This window comes from Emys orbicularis, chromosome 17, assembly GCF_028017835.1.
Source record: "Emys orbicularis isolate rEmyOrb1 chromosome 17, rEmyOrb1.hap1, whole genome shotgun sequence".
NCBI classification, from domain to species: Eukaryota; Metazoa; Chordata; order Testudines; family Emydidae; genus Emys; species Emys orbicularis.
Window position 1 is genome coordinate 18390668 of NC_088699.1, and position 14402 is coordinate 18405069.

Genomic DNA, 14402 nt, shown 5'->3' on the forward strand with positions numbered 1-14402 from the left:
CGGCTTGCACTTCCGGGTGAGGGGTCGGTCCCTGTCCTCTGCTCCCCCACGTGCCGTGTCTCCGCCTCACTCGGCCTCGCTCTCCTGGTAGGATGCTGCTCGCCCGGGCTCTGCGCTCCGCCGCCGCCGCCCTCCGCCCGCTGCCGCAGCGGATCCCGCCCTCCCCGCTGCTGCGTCCCGCGGCCCTGCTCTGCGACGCCCGCCCGCCTGCCGCCCGCCCCTTCACCCGCAGCCTCTGGCTGCTCAGCGGGGACGCCGCCGGGACGCAGCGGCCTGGCCTCCTGCGGCCTCAGCGAGCCTCCCCCGCCGGCGTGTCCTGCGGCTGCGGCGGCCTCCACACCGAGGGTAAGAGCGGGGGTGGAAGGAGGGGGCCCCGGGAAGGGCGGGGGGGTCCCCCCATGGGGGGCGGGCGAGGCTGGGCGACGCGGGAGTCCCGGGAGAAGAGCGGGGTTTCCTAGGCGCGGGGAGCCCCGTCCCCCGGTTCCTGCGGGCGGGCGGTTCCCGGTAGAAGCGGGTTGCTGGCCTGGGCGGTCAGGGTACATGTAACGGGCCCAGGTGGACGCTCCGCCTCTGAGCTGCAGCCTGGGGCTGGCTCCTTGTCCGGGACGGCGAAGGGGCCGGGAGCTCTCGGTCTGGGCTCCGGGCTCCTTCCCTCGGAAGATCTGCAGCTGTAAACTGCTTCTCTCTGTGCTCATGGTGTTCCCTGTGTGGCACGTGGGCTCTTGTGTTCTCTGCATCTCGACAACTCCTAGGCACAGAGTCTCCTATGCATCGAGATGCTGGGGATGGATGGATGGAAGATGTCTGACTATAGCAGAACTGGGAATTGGGTCTGTGGGATTCTGTTCCTATCTTTGTCACTGACAAAATGTGTGACCTTGGGCAAGTCACTTAACCTTTCTGTTATGTGTCAGTCCCGTGTCTCTTGCCTCCCTCCCCCATCTTAACTTCAGCAAACCCAGTGGTGAAATACAGATAATTCATCTGCTTTATGGAAAGGGTTGGTGATGCATAATGATTGCAAAGCAGTGTGCGCTCCTTAGATGGATGGTTAAACAGGTATTTATCTGTATTGTAATCTAGTTTCAGTCATGGACGTATATTGGGATTGTCACCCTCTGACTTCACTCCTAGGCCCTACAGGGCAGATTCTTATGCCTGAGATCTGTTGTAGTCACTGGGAACCCTGCTTAAGACTCCAGTGATTCCATCCAAGTTCTTGTGCTCACTTCATTAATAATTTAGGTGCTTTTTTTCTTGTGTATTGTACCTGTATCAATACTTGTATGTATTGAAAGAACAGCTTTTAATAATGTCTTTTAGTAATGGCGTGTTACTTAACTCTTCATCCAGAACTTCAGCCCCTTTGGCAAATTAAGGGTTCTCACACGTCATCACTCTGCACACGCTTTAATTCTTTGCCCTCTTCAGTATAGTGCTTTTTAGCTGAACATTGCAAAACTCTTTATGAACGAGTAGGCCTTGTAATCTCAGTATAAGATATGTGGTATTACCTCCCACCATTACCACTTTATACCAGGATAAACTGAGGTACACAGATGTTATTTGGTCGAGTCAGTGGCTAAGCTAGAAATAGAATCCTGGAGGCCTAACTTCATTTTCTCTTCTAGCCACAAGGGAACAATATTTCTCTTAACTTAGGTGTTTTAATGTCTTCATCTCTTTTTATTCCTCCCAGGGGACAAAGCATTTGCAGAGTTTCTGAGAGATGAAATTAAAGAGGAGGAGAAGATCCGGAAACATAAATCCCTGCCCAAGATGTCTGGAGGGTGGGAGCTAGAAGTGCATGGCACTGAAGCCAAATTGTTGCGGAAAATAGCTGGTGAGAGGTAAGTGTGAGATGGGTTTTTCGATGAGCTGATATTTGATCTTGTCAGTGAATATAAGGACTTAGTATAAATACCAGTGAAGCAGTATAAGCATGTTCATGATAGATGTTGTGTTAATGAAAAGCTATTAACTTAGTACTGCTTCCCAATGTCACTTGGTGCTGTCATCCAGGCCAAGTGGAGATTACAAAAGCTGTGTAGTCACTTTATTTTTCCATCCTGTAGTGCAATGGGGTATACTTTGCCATTGTATCTTGCCCTGTGTCTTCTAAGGATTCGTGGCACCATTTCACCCTAAGGGGCAACAGGAAACATGAATTTAACCTAGTAAACTGAAAATGCATTAGTTCATAAATACAGGGAATTTATGGGGTTTAAACTTTGTGCAGTGATCGTACCTTAAAATTTATCCTTGAGAGCAGCACACCATACGAAGTGCTGGGGAAATTCAGTGAAGTGCACAATATACTTCAGGCCCCGTTATTGACATCCCAGATTGAATAAGCACCTGAAACTTTGTGAGCAGTAATAGAGCTGTGAGTATCAGTTCAACTAATGTGGCTTTTATCTGGTATTTAATCTCATCCTTTTGTTACATTGGGTTGAAGGATTACAGTCACATTCAACATTAACAACAGCATTCCACCAACATTTGATGATGAACCAGAAGAAGGACAGAAAGCTGATGAACAGGAGGTAAATTTACAGCCTTTATGTACCCTTTCAATAAGTGCAGTGTAGTAGAGGAGGACATTAGGCATTTGCCTGGTCTACAATTAAACTACCCTCTCCCTCTTATTGCAATATCAAAGGTAGAAAGACACTTGGTAGGCATAAAATGTGCCCGTACAAGAGGATCCTTTGTAGCTAAAAGTGAAGGGAACTAAGATGTTCGAACTTATGGCTACCTTTGCAACTTGCTGCGATGAAGTACAGTTAAAAAAAATCTTAATCCATAAATATATTCACACACCCCTTGATCTTTTATAAGGTCATCTATATTTATGGTGATGGTGGGATTTAATCAGCCGGTATTACAATAGTTAGTCAATAGAATCACTTACCACTTTTAAAGTGAGCGATGTGATGGTTTTGAGGCAAAAACTTGCTTTGCTGTGAACACCGATATTAGACATATTCAAGGAATCTGTGTAGTGTCTAAAAACAAACCAGTTTAAGTTTTGTAGCAGTTGGTTTATGTACTGCCTGCTATCCCCACTGGTCTTTGTATAGAAAGTAGTTACCTAGCATAGGTGGAGTCCAATGCTAACGTGATCTTCCTCTTACTTTTCATAGCCTGAACTTACATCGACTCCTAACTTTGTTGTAGAAGTAACAAAAGATGACCCCAAACAGACTCTTGTGCTTGACTGCCACTATCCTGAGGATGAGGTAGGTATCATGAATTGGAGGAAGTGAACCACTGGTAATTGTGGGTTGAGTGGGACAATGCACTCTGATTCTGTGCATCGTCTTATTCCTCTTGTCTGGTCAGGCAAGATTTTGCTGTACAACGTATATGCGCTTCCATAATGTATAGACAGTCCTATTACCATCTTGTTCAGAGTGACACAATAAAAGGTTTTAAATGTTTGCAGAGCTGGGAAGTTCCACTCCACTCTGCATATCCTGGTCTCGCTTCCCTAAGTATAGCTGCTTGCTTTCCTCTGTTCTAATAGCTTCTGCTGAACAGAGTAGGCAGAAGGAAGTGAGCAGCAATTTTTAGCAGTGTACCGTAACTTGGAGGACAGCAATTTAAAACTTATAAAAGGAAATATATTTCTACACAATGCATAATTGACTTGTGGAATTCATTGTCACTAGATGTCATTGAGACCAAGAGTAGTAGAATTCCAAAATAAATTAGACATTTTTTCTGTTGAGAACATTGCAGTTGCATTTGACTTTTTTTAAAAAAACCTTAATAAAATCCTTAGAAGGGATATAAATCTTAATGCTTCATAGTATAAACCAAACTCTAGTTGACAATGTTTAGGAGGAAACTTCTTGGGTTATTCCAGAATTGTCCATTAGAAGATTTTGTACATCTTCCTCTGAAGCAATTGGTACTGGCCACTGTCAGAGACAGGATAATGGGCAACAAATAATGGTGGATTGATCCATTATGGCAACTTGTGTGTTTTTGTGCTTATGTGTAGGTGTCCTTACCACATGTACACAGCAAGAGGAGAAGTAGGGACTCCTAAATATGTTAATAATCAAAACCTGCAAGTGTAGTTAGCTTTACCATGTGTCAGTCATATTATTGTGCTCCATAGCTTTTGCCAGCTGAATAACGTTCCTGATGCAGAATGTAATGGCTGAAGGTGCTCTCCAGTTAGGGCAGTTCTTCCTCACAGATCTCCTTTCTTGTCTCAGATTGGACATGGGGAAGAGGAGGAGAGTGACATTTTCTCAATTCGGGAGGTCAGCTTTCAGCCCACTGGAGAATCAGACTGGAAGGACACCAACTACACTCTTAGCACAGACTCTCTTGACTGGGTAGGTGCTGCTAAAACCTGTGTAGCACATTAGACTGCATAGAGTTTAGCTCAACTCGTCCCATTTGGTTTTCTCTCTAGATGTTGATATAGTCACCAGGAGCCCTGTCCTGGGATCGCTTCTTGGTGAGCTCTCATTGAGAAGGAGAGTCCAGTGGTTCGGGTGCTTGCCTAGGACTTGGTATTCCCTACTCTGCCCCAGGCTTCCTGTGTGACTGTAGGCAATTCTGTGCCTCAGTTCCCCATCTGTAAAATGGGGATAATAGCACTGCTGTCCCTTATAGGGGTGCTGTGAAGATGAATATAGATCTATGAGGTGCTCAGATACTACTGTGATGGGAGCCATATATGTACCTAAGATAAATTGAAGTCAGTGAGACTTCTGCAGGCTGATCTCTAGAATACTGACCAAGTATCAGTTAGTGAAATTATCCCAGTTGTGTGAAAATTTGACAGATCATTTAAGGTAAAGTTAGCAGACACTCATGCATGTTCTTCTGTCTGTGTGTTACGGGCACATTTTATTATGCATATTTTGTGTGTTTTTACCAAAAACCTCACCAGGCACTTGCTGATACCCTCTAAATGCCAGTGATTTAATTGGAAATCCATGTGGGAGAAAGGATTGGTATATGCAAGTCCTTTTGCAGGCTCAGGCCTGTATCAATAATGAGACTCACTGGCTGGAACAGTACTGCTGATAATGCCAGAGGTTGAGATGCTGATTTTTTTAACATACACAATCAAATTGGGCAAAGGGGAAGGTCTTCTACATCCCTGGTTCACATTTACTGCTTAGTACAAAACGTGCTAAAGTGCACTCTATGCATCTGAAGAAGTGAGGTTTTTACCCACGGAAGCTTATGCCCAAATAAATCTGTTAGTCTTTAAGGTGCCACCAGACTCCTTGTTGTTTTTGTAGATGCAGACTAACACGGCTACCCCCTGATTCTAAAAATATGTGAATATGAGAAAATGCAATGTATGATTTGGAAAGGAACTGAATCTTAATTGAACAGGTCTATACCTCTGGTACTAATCTTCTGACCATACTGGCCAGACAGTATTGAAAAAACCTGTGTCCAAACTTCAAATACATAGCATTACACGGAGAATCTTGGGTGGGATAAAAGGCTTTTTGGTGATGCAGATGGTCTTCAACAGACTTGATTTACTAGCTTGTCATTAGACTATCTCAGTATTACAGTTGGGTGCAGTTTAGTAGAAAATAACAGTATGATCCATCCATTAGAGGTCTCCTGTAAATCTTGCTCCTAGTTTAGGCCTGCTGTGAGGAAGGGAACAGGTTCTATCCATTTTGGGAAAATACATTCACTTCTTCCCAGCGGAAAGTGAAATACAAAAGGGCATTTAAAAGTAATGCTTATCTATAATTCTTTGTTTAATAATTATATTAATTTCTTGCAGGCTCTGTATGACCACTTAATGGATTTCTTGGCTGACCGAGGAGTGGACAACACATTTGCTGATGAATTAGTTGAGCTCAGCACTGCATTAGAGCACCAGGAGTACATTAAATTCCTTGAAGACCTTAAAAGTTTTGTCAAATGTCAGTAGATTAGGAAATTAAAAGTCAAAGCCTGCAAATGTGGATATCCTGTAGCAGTGCTCTTACCTGCAGCTGATACCACCAGTAAGTTTAAAACTTCAAAGTGGGATAAACACATCATGGAAAACTAAATGATTCTCAATGATTGCATTTCAAATTTAATTTATGTTGCAGCCTGGATTTTAAGTTTTGTGTCATTCTCACACCTCCCACCAGTTTGGGTATTTTTGTACAATTAAGAAACATGATATAATGACATGAAGAATAAAATCCACTCAAGAAAAATATTTTCTTTTGGCTTTACTGTTGCTAGTTAAGAAGTGCTGTAAATTGGTCAGAGGCAAATACTTAGGTAGAAGTCATAGATGCCTTTCGGCGGCTCATGGGGCAGCTGAGTTCTTAAAATTCACAGACTGCATTTTATTTGTGGTGGTATATAAGATATTAGACTGTTAAGTTAATTTGCCTCAACACAGGTGGTGATTGGAGGCAGGAGAGGAAGCATATTGTTTCTAGATGAATAGTTCAGATCTTATCCAGACTGATGACAGAGCTGCCAACATTGACTTTCATCTTGTAGGAGTTGGTTTTTCAGGCCACTTCCTAATGGTTAGATACCTGCGTCACAAATCTTGCAGGCAGACTTATGCACTGTGAAGATGCCGCTCCCTTGCCCCTATTCCTCATTTTTGGATAAATATTTAGAATCCACTGATGCCAACTATGATATAGTAAAACTAGGCTTGCTGGATTAATTTGACTGCACCATTGAAAGGAAATTCTGATCACAGGAACTAGATTGAGTTCCTGACAACTTGGAAGGCCCAGCTCATATTGGTTAAAGTTAAGCACGCATGGATTAACTCTTGTAGTATTTCAGAGCACCACTACCCTTTCTATCTGGTTACTTAACATTTTATCAGTTTGTTTTCCTTTACATGTTAAAATTGAAATGTAACATTTCTAGTATCTAATCTTTCAACTACATTGTTTAATACAAGTTAAATAAACATAAGAACCCACTATCATGGGGTTGGGCTTTTTATAACCTGTTGGCCACTCAATCAGCTGTACCAGTATGAGTTCTTATATAGACCAGCTGTTTAGCTCACTCACTCAGCACCCAATCAGAGCTACAGTGGTCTTTATTTGGAATGGCTAGGGCTGATGTGCTGTAACTGAAGCATTTGAGATATAGAATGCATCTAGGTTTTAGTTTACCCTCATCACAGCCCAGTTGAAAACCACCAGACATATTCCTCAGCAGCCTGTATACATCACATCAGTGATTCTGAAAACAGCTGAGCTGTGACTGCCCTACTCTGATAAAGAGGTCAGGCTGATTTAAAGGGCACTACTATATCATAACTTACTTCAAACGACTACCCTCTACAGTCAAAAGGAAGTGATGGATGAGTTTTTACATCATTTCACATTTGTCACTGCATACTAGTCATAGCTTGTGTCTGGCTCAAGGTTGCAAATAAAGATGCACTGTATCATGCTTCCTATTCAATGGCACATACTTTTACTGTTTAGACTTGGTATGTATTAGTCTTTTTCCTATGATAAAGGTCAGGGGTTAAGCTGTAGTAGCAATGATAGGGACATTAGATCCAGTGAGAGGGAAGACTTTTTAATGTAATTTTTGTAAGTGCCAGTTTGTTTAAAATGGTACCTTTGGTCTTGGTGTATGTTCACTTACATTTCACAACTGAAATTTTCCATTATCAACGCTGGAGCAGGCATCTCCTGCTCTAGAGTAAGTCACATGTAACTACACAAGCTGAGACAGGCAGAGCCCCGGCTGTTCTTGCTGCAGAACAGGAAATGAATGAAAAGCCAGAGAGGCAGCAGTAAGTTATGAGAAGGCTTGTGCTGAATTCAAGATTCTGGGAGGCTTGTCTCATTTATGTGAATAGCCACATCTCATTTCAAATAATTTATTTAGCTATCAAAAGTGCAGATTAAGCCAATATTGCTTGATATCCAGTATTAAAGTACAAAAACATTATATACAGTTAAATATAAAAAGAAAAGATGTGCAGGATGCCATCCAAGTTGCTTAGAGGCTGAAAGAAGGATCTTACTAGTGTATTCTTTCCATGGAGAAAACCCAGCAGGGTTGTAGTTATATGAGAACTGTCCAAGAGTCACAGACCTTTAGAAAAGAAAGTGCCCAGTTACTTACAGGTATAGATTGTACAACAGTAATTATAACACTAGGGCACTAATGCTAAGAGGCACCCCCTAAACCTGGGTTTGGTCTATTCACAGGGAGACACTCAAGAGGGGGGGGACCATACTATGTCTAAAGGTTATGTTGATTTCAGCACAACATTTGGGACTTCTATAAACAAGCTTTCAGTACGCTTAAATCAAAATGGTTTCACAGCTTGTTACTGAAATGAAAAGAGTGGTCTTGTGGATTTAAGCATTCCCTGCAGCGTTTGCAATCCAAACTTTGCAGCACTGTGCTAGTGCAGGAGAACCAGAAAGTAAAACACAGATGAGTCAGTTTCACTAGGTTGTTTAAGATGAGACAACTAGAAAAAAGGAAACAAAGATGAAGAGTAACTTATATTTTAAAGACATCTTTAGTTTTAGTAAAATAGCCTGTTTATTCAGGATATAGATAATTACTTAGCCCAATAGTTCCATTTGTGTTACATGGCATGGAAATACATACTGCATATCATACATGTAAAGGACAAGTAGCCAAATTAGAAAATGGAATGAAACCCTACTGTCATGTTCCTCATAGAAATGCCGTGCTTTTCCAAACCCAGCAGCTTCCCCAAAGGGGTGTGTTGGGGTGGGGGGGCACGGTTGAAAGGGGAGCAGCACAATAGGTTGATTTGTTTTTGCCTACTACATGGAGAAGCACACATGAATGGGGATGCTTCCCCGAGACTCCCGTGGCAATTTAGACTCACCGGACAGCTCATGAGAAGATTGGCTTCTCCCTCCATTCCACTAGTGATGGAGAACTCAGGATTGTGAAGACACTGATGACCATGTTCTGTTACACTGTCTTCTAGAAGTGAACGGAGCTTCTGTTCTGTCATGCCCTGAGACAGAAATAGATTAAGAAACTCATCTTGTGCTTTTAAGAGGATTTTCTTAGGAGTTGCTTTGCAGCAAGTTTACCTAACTCTAAGAACTAGCATTTCTGACTGCACAGCTCCACATGCTGGATGATTCACTTCAGACACAAGCTACTACACTGGGTTTCTTCAGCTTTTTTTTGTTCTATATGATGCTTAGTAGGAGAGAGAATGTATAGGCCCATATTTTCTCCCAGGCCCCTGCTGCTTGGTTCTCCAATCATTCCATTCAGTGGACTTCTGGGATGGGCTCTACAGACCACAGTTTGAGAACCACAGCTCTGTGCAGCCACCTTCCCATCAAACTTGTATGGGTGCAAAAGAGGACTAAAACAGGGGGCACAAAAACATGAACGCACCATGTCAGCAGCATTCAAAACAGAGAGGCAACTTTGCCCAGAATTCTCAGGCGCTACAACAATAAACGATAGTTTACCTGTGTGCTGATGTATAATCCACACTGGCATAAAACCAAATGACTCATCACAGTCAGGTTATTCCTAGAAATAGAACACAATGTGATAGCCTTGACAGACAGCTAGAAAGAGAAAACACTGAATTCCAGCAAGACTGAAGTTAGATTTTAGAAGCATCTCTCACACACAGGATTTGTGCCTTCTAAGGAACTTGAACAATCAAACCCTTAATAGGGAAAGAGGTTTGCTTTCCCCCCCCCCCCTCCCATGCAAGAGGCCAAACTGAATCTGCAGCCACAGAGAATGACTATTTATCAACTCACTGCAGAATGCCCTGTACCACTTACGGCTATTTTGATCATCAGCGTACCCTATAGTATGCTTCATGCAAGGAATGGTACGGAAGAGAGGCATAAAGCTGAGGTGTTCAAGTCACGTTACACACAAAATATGAGGTCTGGTCTTAACTTCTCATGGTATATTGCTATTAAAGGCTTACTGAGTTCCACAGCTGGCTGCATTCCAGTGATAAGTGAAGAGCTCCATATATCTCTCTTATTACAGCAAGAATGAATGAAGCCAGACTTCATCAGCCAATCACCAGTTGTTAGAAAGCATGCATAAGAAGATGTTTAAGCTTTGACATCATCATCACATACTTGGGTGAAATTCAGGTCTACTGGCTTGTGAGGTAGTTAACATATAGCATTTGATGACAGGAACACACTTCACCTTTTACACACTGGACAGATAATCTTGTTGCCTGCGTCCAAGCTGTCAAGCATTGCATTGAGGCACTCCTGGTCGAACTGCAGACTCCGTTCATATTCTTCTATTGTCAACTGTTCTGTTAAAAAACAACAAAAAACAGTTGTCATTGGCTACGGACCTAAGACAAATGTCAAGATGAAATTGCTATGGGTATGCAGAAAGAAATCTGGGTTAGTCGCTATTTCTAACTTGTCTTTCTTTGGGACAGCTGCAAAAACATTAGGGGATTCTGTCTTAAATCCTTACTCATGATGCACACTGAAAACCTCTAGATGATCCTAATCTAACTCTACCTACTACACCTTCCACCCAAAGATCTCAAAGTACTTTACAAGCATTAATCAACTGTACCTCACATCTTCCTATTTTATAGATAGGGAAACAGAGATTGTGATTTGTCCAAAGAGTGTCAGAGCCTGAAACTCCTGGATCCCAGCGCTGTGCTCAGACTACTCTCATTTCAGAGGATACAAAAGGAGATTTGTTGTGTGCTATTATGATTGTCATTTGGTCATTGGCTGCTCACGGGAAAGTCAAAATATTTTATATATATGGAAATACTGGAACATTTTTGAACAGTTTTACTTATCCAGCAATGGATTTTCCAACTCTTTAGAAGGGAACTAAAGCTCTCGCTAACAGTCCAAGCTCATGTTCTTCATTGACCTCTCACACATCCCATGATTTAACTCCCAACTCTTGGAGTTGTAACAAAGCAATGCTACCAATCACATCCAACCACCTTCCAGGATCCCAAAGCATCTGAGATTATGGATTTTTTTTTTTTTTTAAAGAGTCCTTTGGAAATCACATGCTTTCTGAGCCAAGAAGAAAGTCCAGCCTCAAATAAATGGATGACTAGGATTTCAGGAAGGTTAAAAATGGCTCACGGAGGGTATTTGCATGTGTCAGTATCAAGAATATGTTTTTTGAAAAGCTACCTTGTGAGATCAACTCTTGTTGGATTTCCTCCAGTACTGCTAGTTCATCAGGGTCCTCCAACACCTGAAACATACATAGATGAGGATTAACATCAGCTGGACAGTACTGCATTAAAACAATCCAGTGTAATCAAACAAGTGACTCTGCTGCCTTTGCAACTATATAGTGGGAGTTTCCTGAACTTCCATGGTGTGTTTGCAGTTAGCAAGCAGAGGTTTCCAGACTCTTTTAAAGCTAGATAGAAGTTTCAAGGAAATACAGCCCCACTCCCCTTTAACGTAAAACCTTAACATTTTATACCCATTTGTAGATGTGTCATTCTAAGAAATTGGACAAACAACACTAATCTTTAAAAACCAGGCACAAAAAACAAACAAAACCCCCAGAATCACAAGATTCACACGCAACTGGTGCTGACGGGAACTTCCCATTCCTAGCTAAAAGGGACTGAGAGGCAGTAGCTCCTGATGTTGGATCCTCCACTCATGGCTGAAGCAGCTCAAAGCTTTTGAGCTGTGCAAATCTTGACCAGCCAGAGGCATGAGATCCTTAAAGCAGGGCATTACAGCTAGATCCCTACTACCCAGAAAGGTGTAGGGTGACCAGACAGCAAGTGTGAAAAATCGGGACAGGGGATGGGGGGGTAATAGGAGCCTATATAAGAAAAAGCCCCAAATATCGGGACTGTCCCTATAAAATCGGGACATCTGGTCACCCTAGAAAGGTGAGAAGGGTACTAGATATAAATAACAATAGATGTACATTATCTTGAGATGAGAAGATGGAGGGCTGTGCATATCTGCAACCCTGAGATAGCACCTGATTAGCAGAGAGAAGCCTGGGAAGTTTAAAGATGAGCCCTAAAGCAAACAGGCTTTTGAAAGTGTAAGGGCCTGCACGTAACAGGAATGATCAGGCCCATTAGAGGGACTGAAGTGTTAAAGGTTTAGTCTCTTAATAAATGTTTCTCCGGTTGAGGACGGAGATGCAGTTTGTAACATCGTTCGATGGGGAAGCCATGTATAGGGCAGCTCCAAGATGAGGTGCAAGAATCTAGCTCACTGACCTGTGACAGCACCTCCTTTCTCCTGAGGGAGGGCAGGCTCACATTCACTGACTGCAAGGCCTGCCACTCCTCCTCCATCACCTCCTGCACGAGAAGAGCAGCCCTCGCATTGCAATGCACTTTCTCCCCAGCCTGGCGGTATCGATCCAGCAGCTTGGCACGACTGTTTTTAAGTCTCTCCACACAGCGCTTTGAGAGAAGAGAAAATAGATGATGCAGGATTCATTAGCGTCATGCCTCTTCTTTTGGCTGGACAACGGGGCAACCAGACACTGGTTCTATAGCTCAGGGATGTAACTGAAGAAAATTGAGAAACTACAGGACTGTAATAGCAACATGGTTTTTGGGAAATCCCACTTGCCAACTGGAGCAGGTGGATAGAACCAGAGACCAGTCAGGCTCCTAGACCATTAGCAGACAGGAGGCCAAGGGCTCAGGTTCAATCCAGTTTGGCTGGGATCTCTCTCCAGTCAGAAGGTAAATCAAAGGAAACAGCTGTATTTTCTGCCCAATCTCGAATACACAGGGACCAAATTTTTATGGTGCTGCTATGATAATCCCTTGTGTGTTGCCAGAAATCAACTCAGATACATATTTGGCTGGCAATTCTTTGGCTTCTTCTGGCTAGAAATTACTTGTTCTGCCATCAGCCAGCTGTATATACTGTCCCCACTCCCTTCTCTCTTTATCTTTTAAGAATAATCTAGAGTTGGTGGTAAGGGGGTAGGAGAATTGACCTGAAATCAGAGCCTGACAATATTTATTTCTCAAGGTTGTACTACTGGCAGTAGAAACCTAGGAAACTCAGAACAGCTCCCCTCTTCCCCCCACTGCCACTAAAGCGCACAGAAGGTCAACATTCAACTCTTCTTTCTAGGTAGCTTTCAGGGTGCCATTGAAAACAAAGCAGTGGCCAACTCATATCTGTTTGAAAATGGTCCTACTGGGTTCCAGGAGGTGGACTGGCACAACCCCTTCCCCCCACAGCTAAAGGACCCTCCCCCAGCCTATGGGGAGGAGCCACTGAGCCCGGGACTCAAATGATTATGGGGGACAACAGGAAAAAACAACAAGGGCAGGTGTGAAGGTCAAAACAAGGGAACCAGAAGGGGACACTGAGCAGAGAACTCCGGACTGCGCTCACTGCTCCTCGAAGGTGTCAAGGGAGCCAGCAGACGCTGCCCAAAGGCACTCTGCCTGGATGCGTGAACGGAGAGAGGATCGGAAATAGGCCCCACAGTCGCAGGAAACCCCCTGAGCCAACATCCTCTCCCTGGTGTTGTAGACGGCCACTTTGGCCATCACTCGGAGGAGGTTGACAGGGAGGTCCTGTGACTGTGGGGCCACGGATAGGGTGCGCATGTATGAGAAGGTCGAGGGAGAAGTGCAGGAGGAGCCGGAAAAGGGGCTGCAACCTGATGCGCTCAAGGTAAACGGGCGCCAGGGTCTCCCCCACGCCACAAAAGGGACAGGCATCAGGGACTGGGGTGAACCACGAAAAAGGTGTTAGGGAGACAGCATGGCCCAGTGCATAAACACTGGCCTGGTGAGTCAGAAGACCTGGGTTCTAGTCCTGCCTTTGATCACGTAAGCCTTCCATGCCTCAGTTTCCCAGTGTGGAAGATGGTGCAAATGGGACTCTACCCGCACTACTACAGTAACTATTACTATTAACAGGTCTCCCCACCCGGGCCAGGGCTGCTCGCCACCCAGCCTGTGGGCAGGGGACTCCCGCCACCTGGATCTCTCTCTCACCCCAACAGCGGCCGGTGAAACACCGGGCCATGCCGAGTGGAGGGACCCTTCCCACTTCCTTCCTGCCCCCGCCCTTCAGCTGCAGCCAGCCCGGGGCAGGGGCTGGAGGGACCCAGGAGCGGGGGGCAGCCCGCAGAGCCGCCCGTCGCGGGATGGGGAAATCGTTACAATGTATCCAGTGCCCGAACGCCGGGCGCCCCCGCGTTCTACAGACGGGGGGGGGGGGGGGGCACCCTTCCCTCACCCGGCGGTAGGTCTCCTTCCAGGGCGGGGCTGCGGCCCCCTTGTAGAGAGAGCGATGCCGCTGCCCCAGCGCCTCCATGCCGCAAGCCCAGCCCAGACACGGCCCTGCGTGGTGCGCGCTGGGACTTGTAGTCCCGTTCTGCGCCGCCCGCGCGGTGCACGCTGGGACGTGTAGTCCCGC

The 14402-nt window shown here is 44.6% G+C and overlaps 2 protein-coding genes across 2 annotated transcripts; one reads left to right on the top strand and one right to left on the bottom strand.

Annotated features, from left to right (window-relative positions):
• The first annotated feature begins 71 nt into the window (after positions 1–71).
• On the top strand, positions 72–6944 carry C1QBP (complement C1q binding protein). Its single transcript, XM_065418117.1, has 6 exons — positions 72–345; positions 1700–1850; positions 2459–2546; positions 3147–3242; positions 4230–4352; positions 5780–6944. The coding sequence occupies exons 1-6, from the start codon at positions 93–95 to the stop codon at positions 5927–5929; spliced, it is 861 nt and encodes a 286-aa protein (XP_065274189.1). The 5' UTR covers positions 72–92; the 3' UTR covers positions 5930–6944.
• Positions 6945–7851: 907 nt separating this feature from the next.
• Positions 7852–14356, bottom strand: RPAIN (RPA interacting protein). Its single transcript, XM_065418298.1, has 7 exons — positions 14223–14356; positions 12224–12412; positions 11157–11220; positions 10177–10291; positions 9465–9528; positions 8858–8992; positions 7852–8082 (listed from the first exon to the last, which is right to left on the bottom strand). Exons 1-7 carry the CDS (start codon positions 14298–14300, stop codon positions 8053–8055), a joined length of 675 nt encoding a protein of 224 aa, XP_065274370.1. The 5' UTR covers positions 14301–14356; the 3' UTR covers positions 7852–8052.
• Between the last annotated feature and the right edge of the window lie 46 nt (positions 14357–14402).

What these genes read in the sequence shown, in the direction of transcription:
- C1QBP (XM_065418117.1), top strand. Translation starts at nt 93, where the DNA reads ATGCTGCTCGCCCGGGCTCTGCGCTCCGCCGCCGCCGCCCTCCGCCCG. An exon ending in CGGCGGCCTCCACACCGAGG is followed by an intron (nt 346 to 1,699) that starts GTAAGAGCGGGG and finishes TATTCCTCCCAG; the next exon opens with GGGACAAAGCATTTGCAGAG. An exon ending in GCACAGACTCTCTTGACTGG is followed by an intron (nt 4,353 to 5,779) that starts GTAGGTGCTGCT and finishes AATTTCTTGCAG; the next exon opens with GCTCTGTATGACCACTTAAT.
- RPAIN (XM_065418298.1), bottom strand. Translation starts at nt 14,300, where the DNA reads ATGGAGGCGCTGGGGCAGCGGCATCGCTCTCTCTACAAGGGGGCCGCA. An exon ending in GAAAGGAGGTGCTGTCACAG is followed by an intron (nt 11,221 to 12,223) that starts GTCAGTGAGCTA and finishes TGTATGTTTCAG; the next exon opens with GTGTTGGAGGACCCTGATGA. An exon ending in ATCTTCTCATGAGCTGTCCG is followed by an intron (nt 8,083 to 8,857) that starts GTGAGTCTAAAT and finishes TCTTTTCTAAAG; the next exon opens with GTCTGTGACTCTTGGACAGT.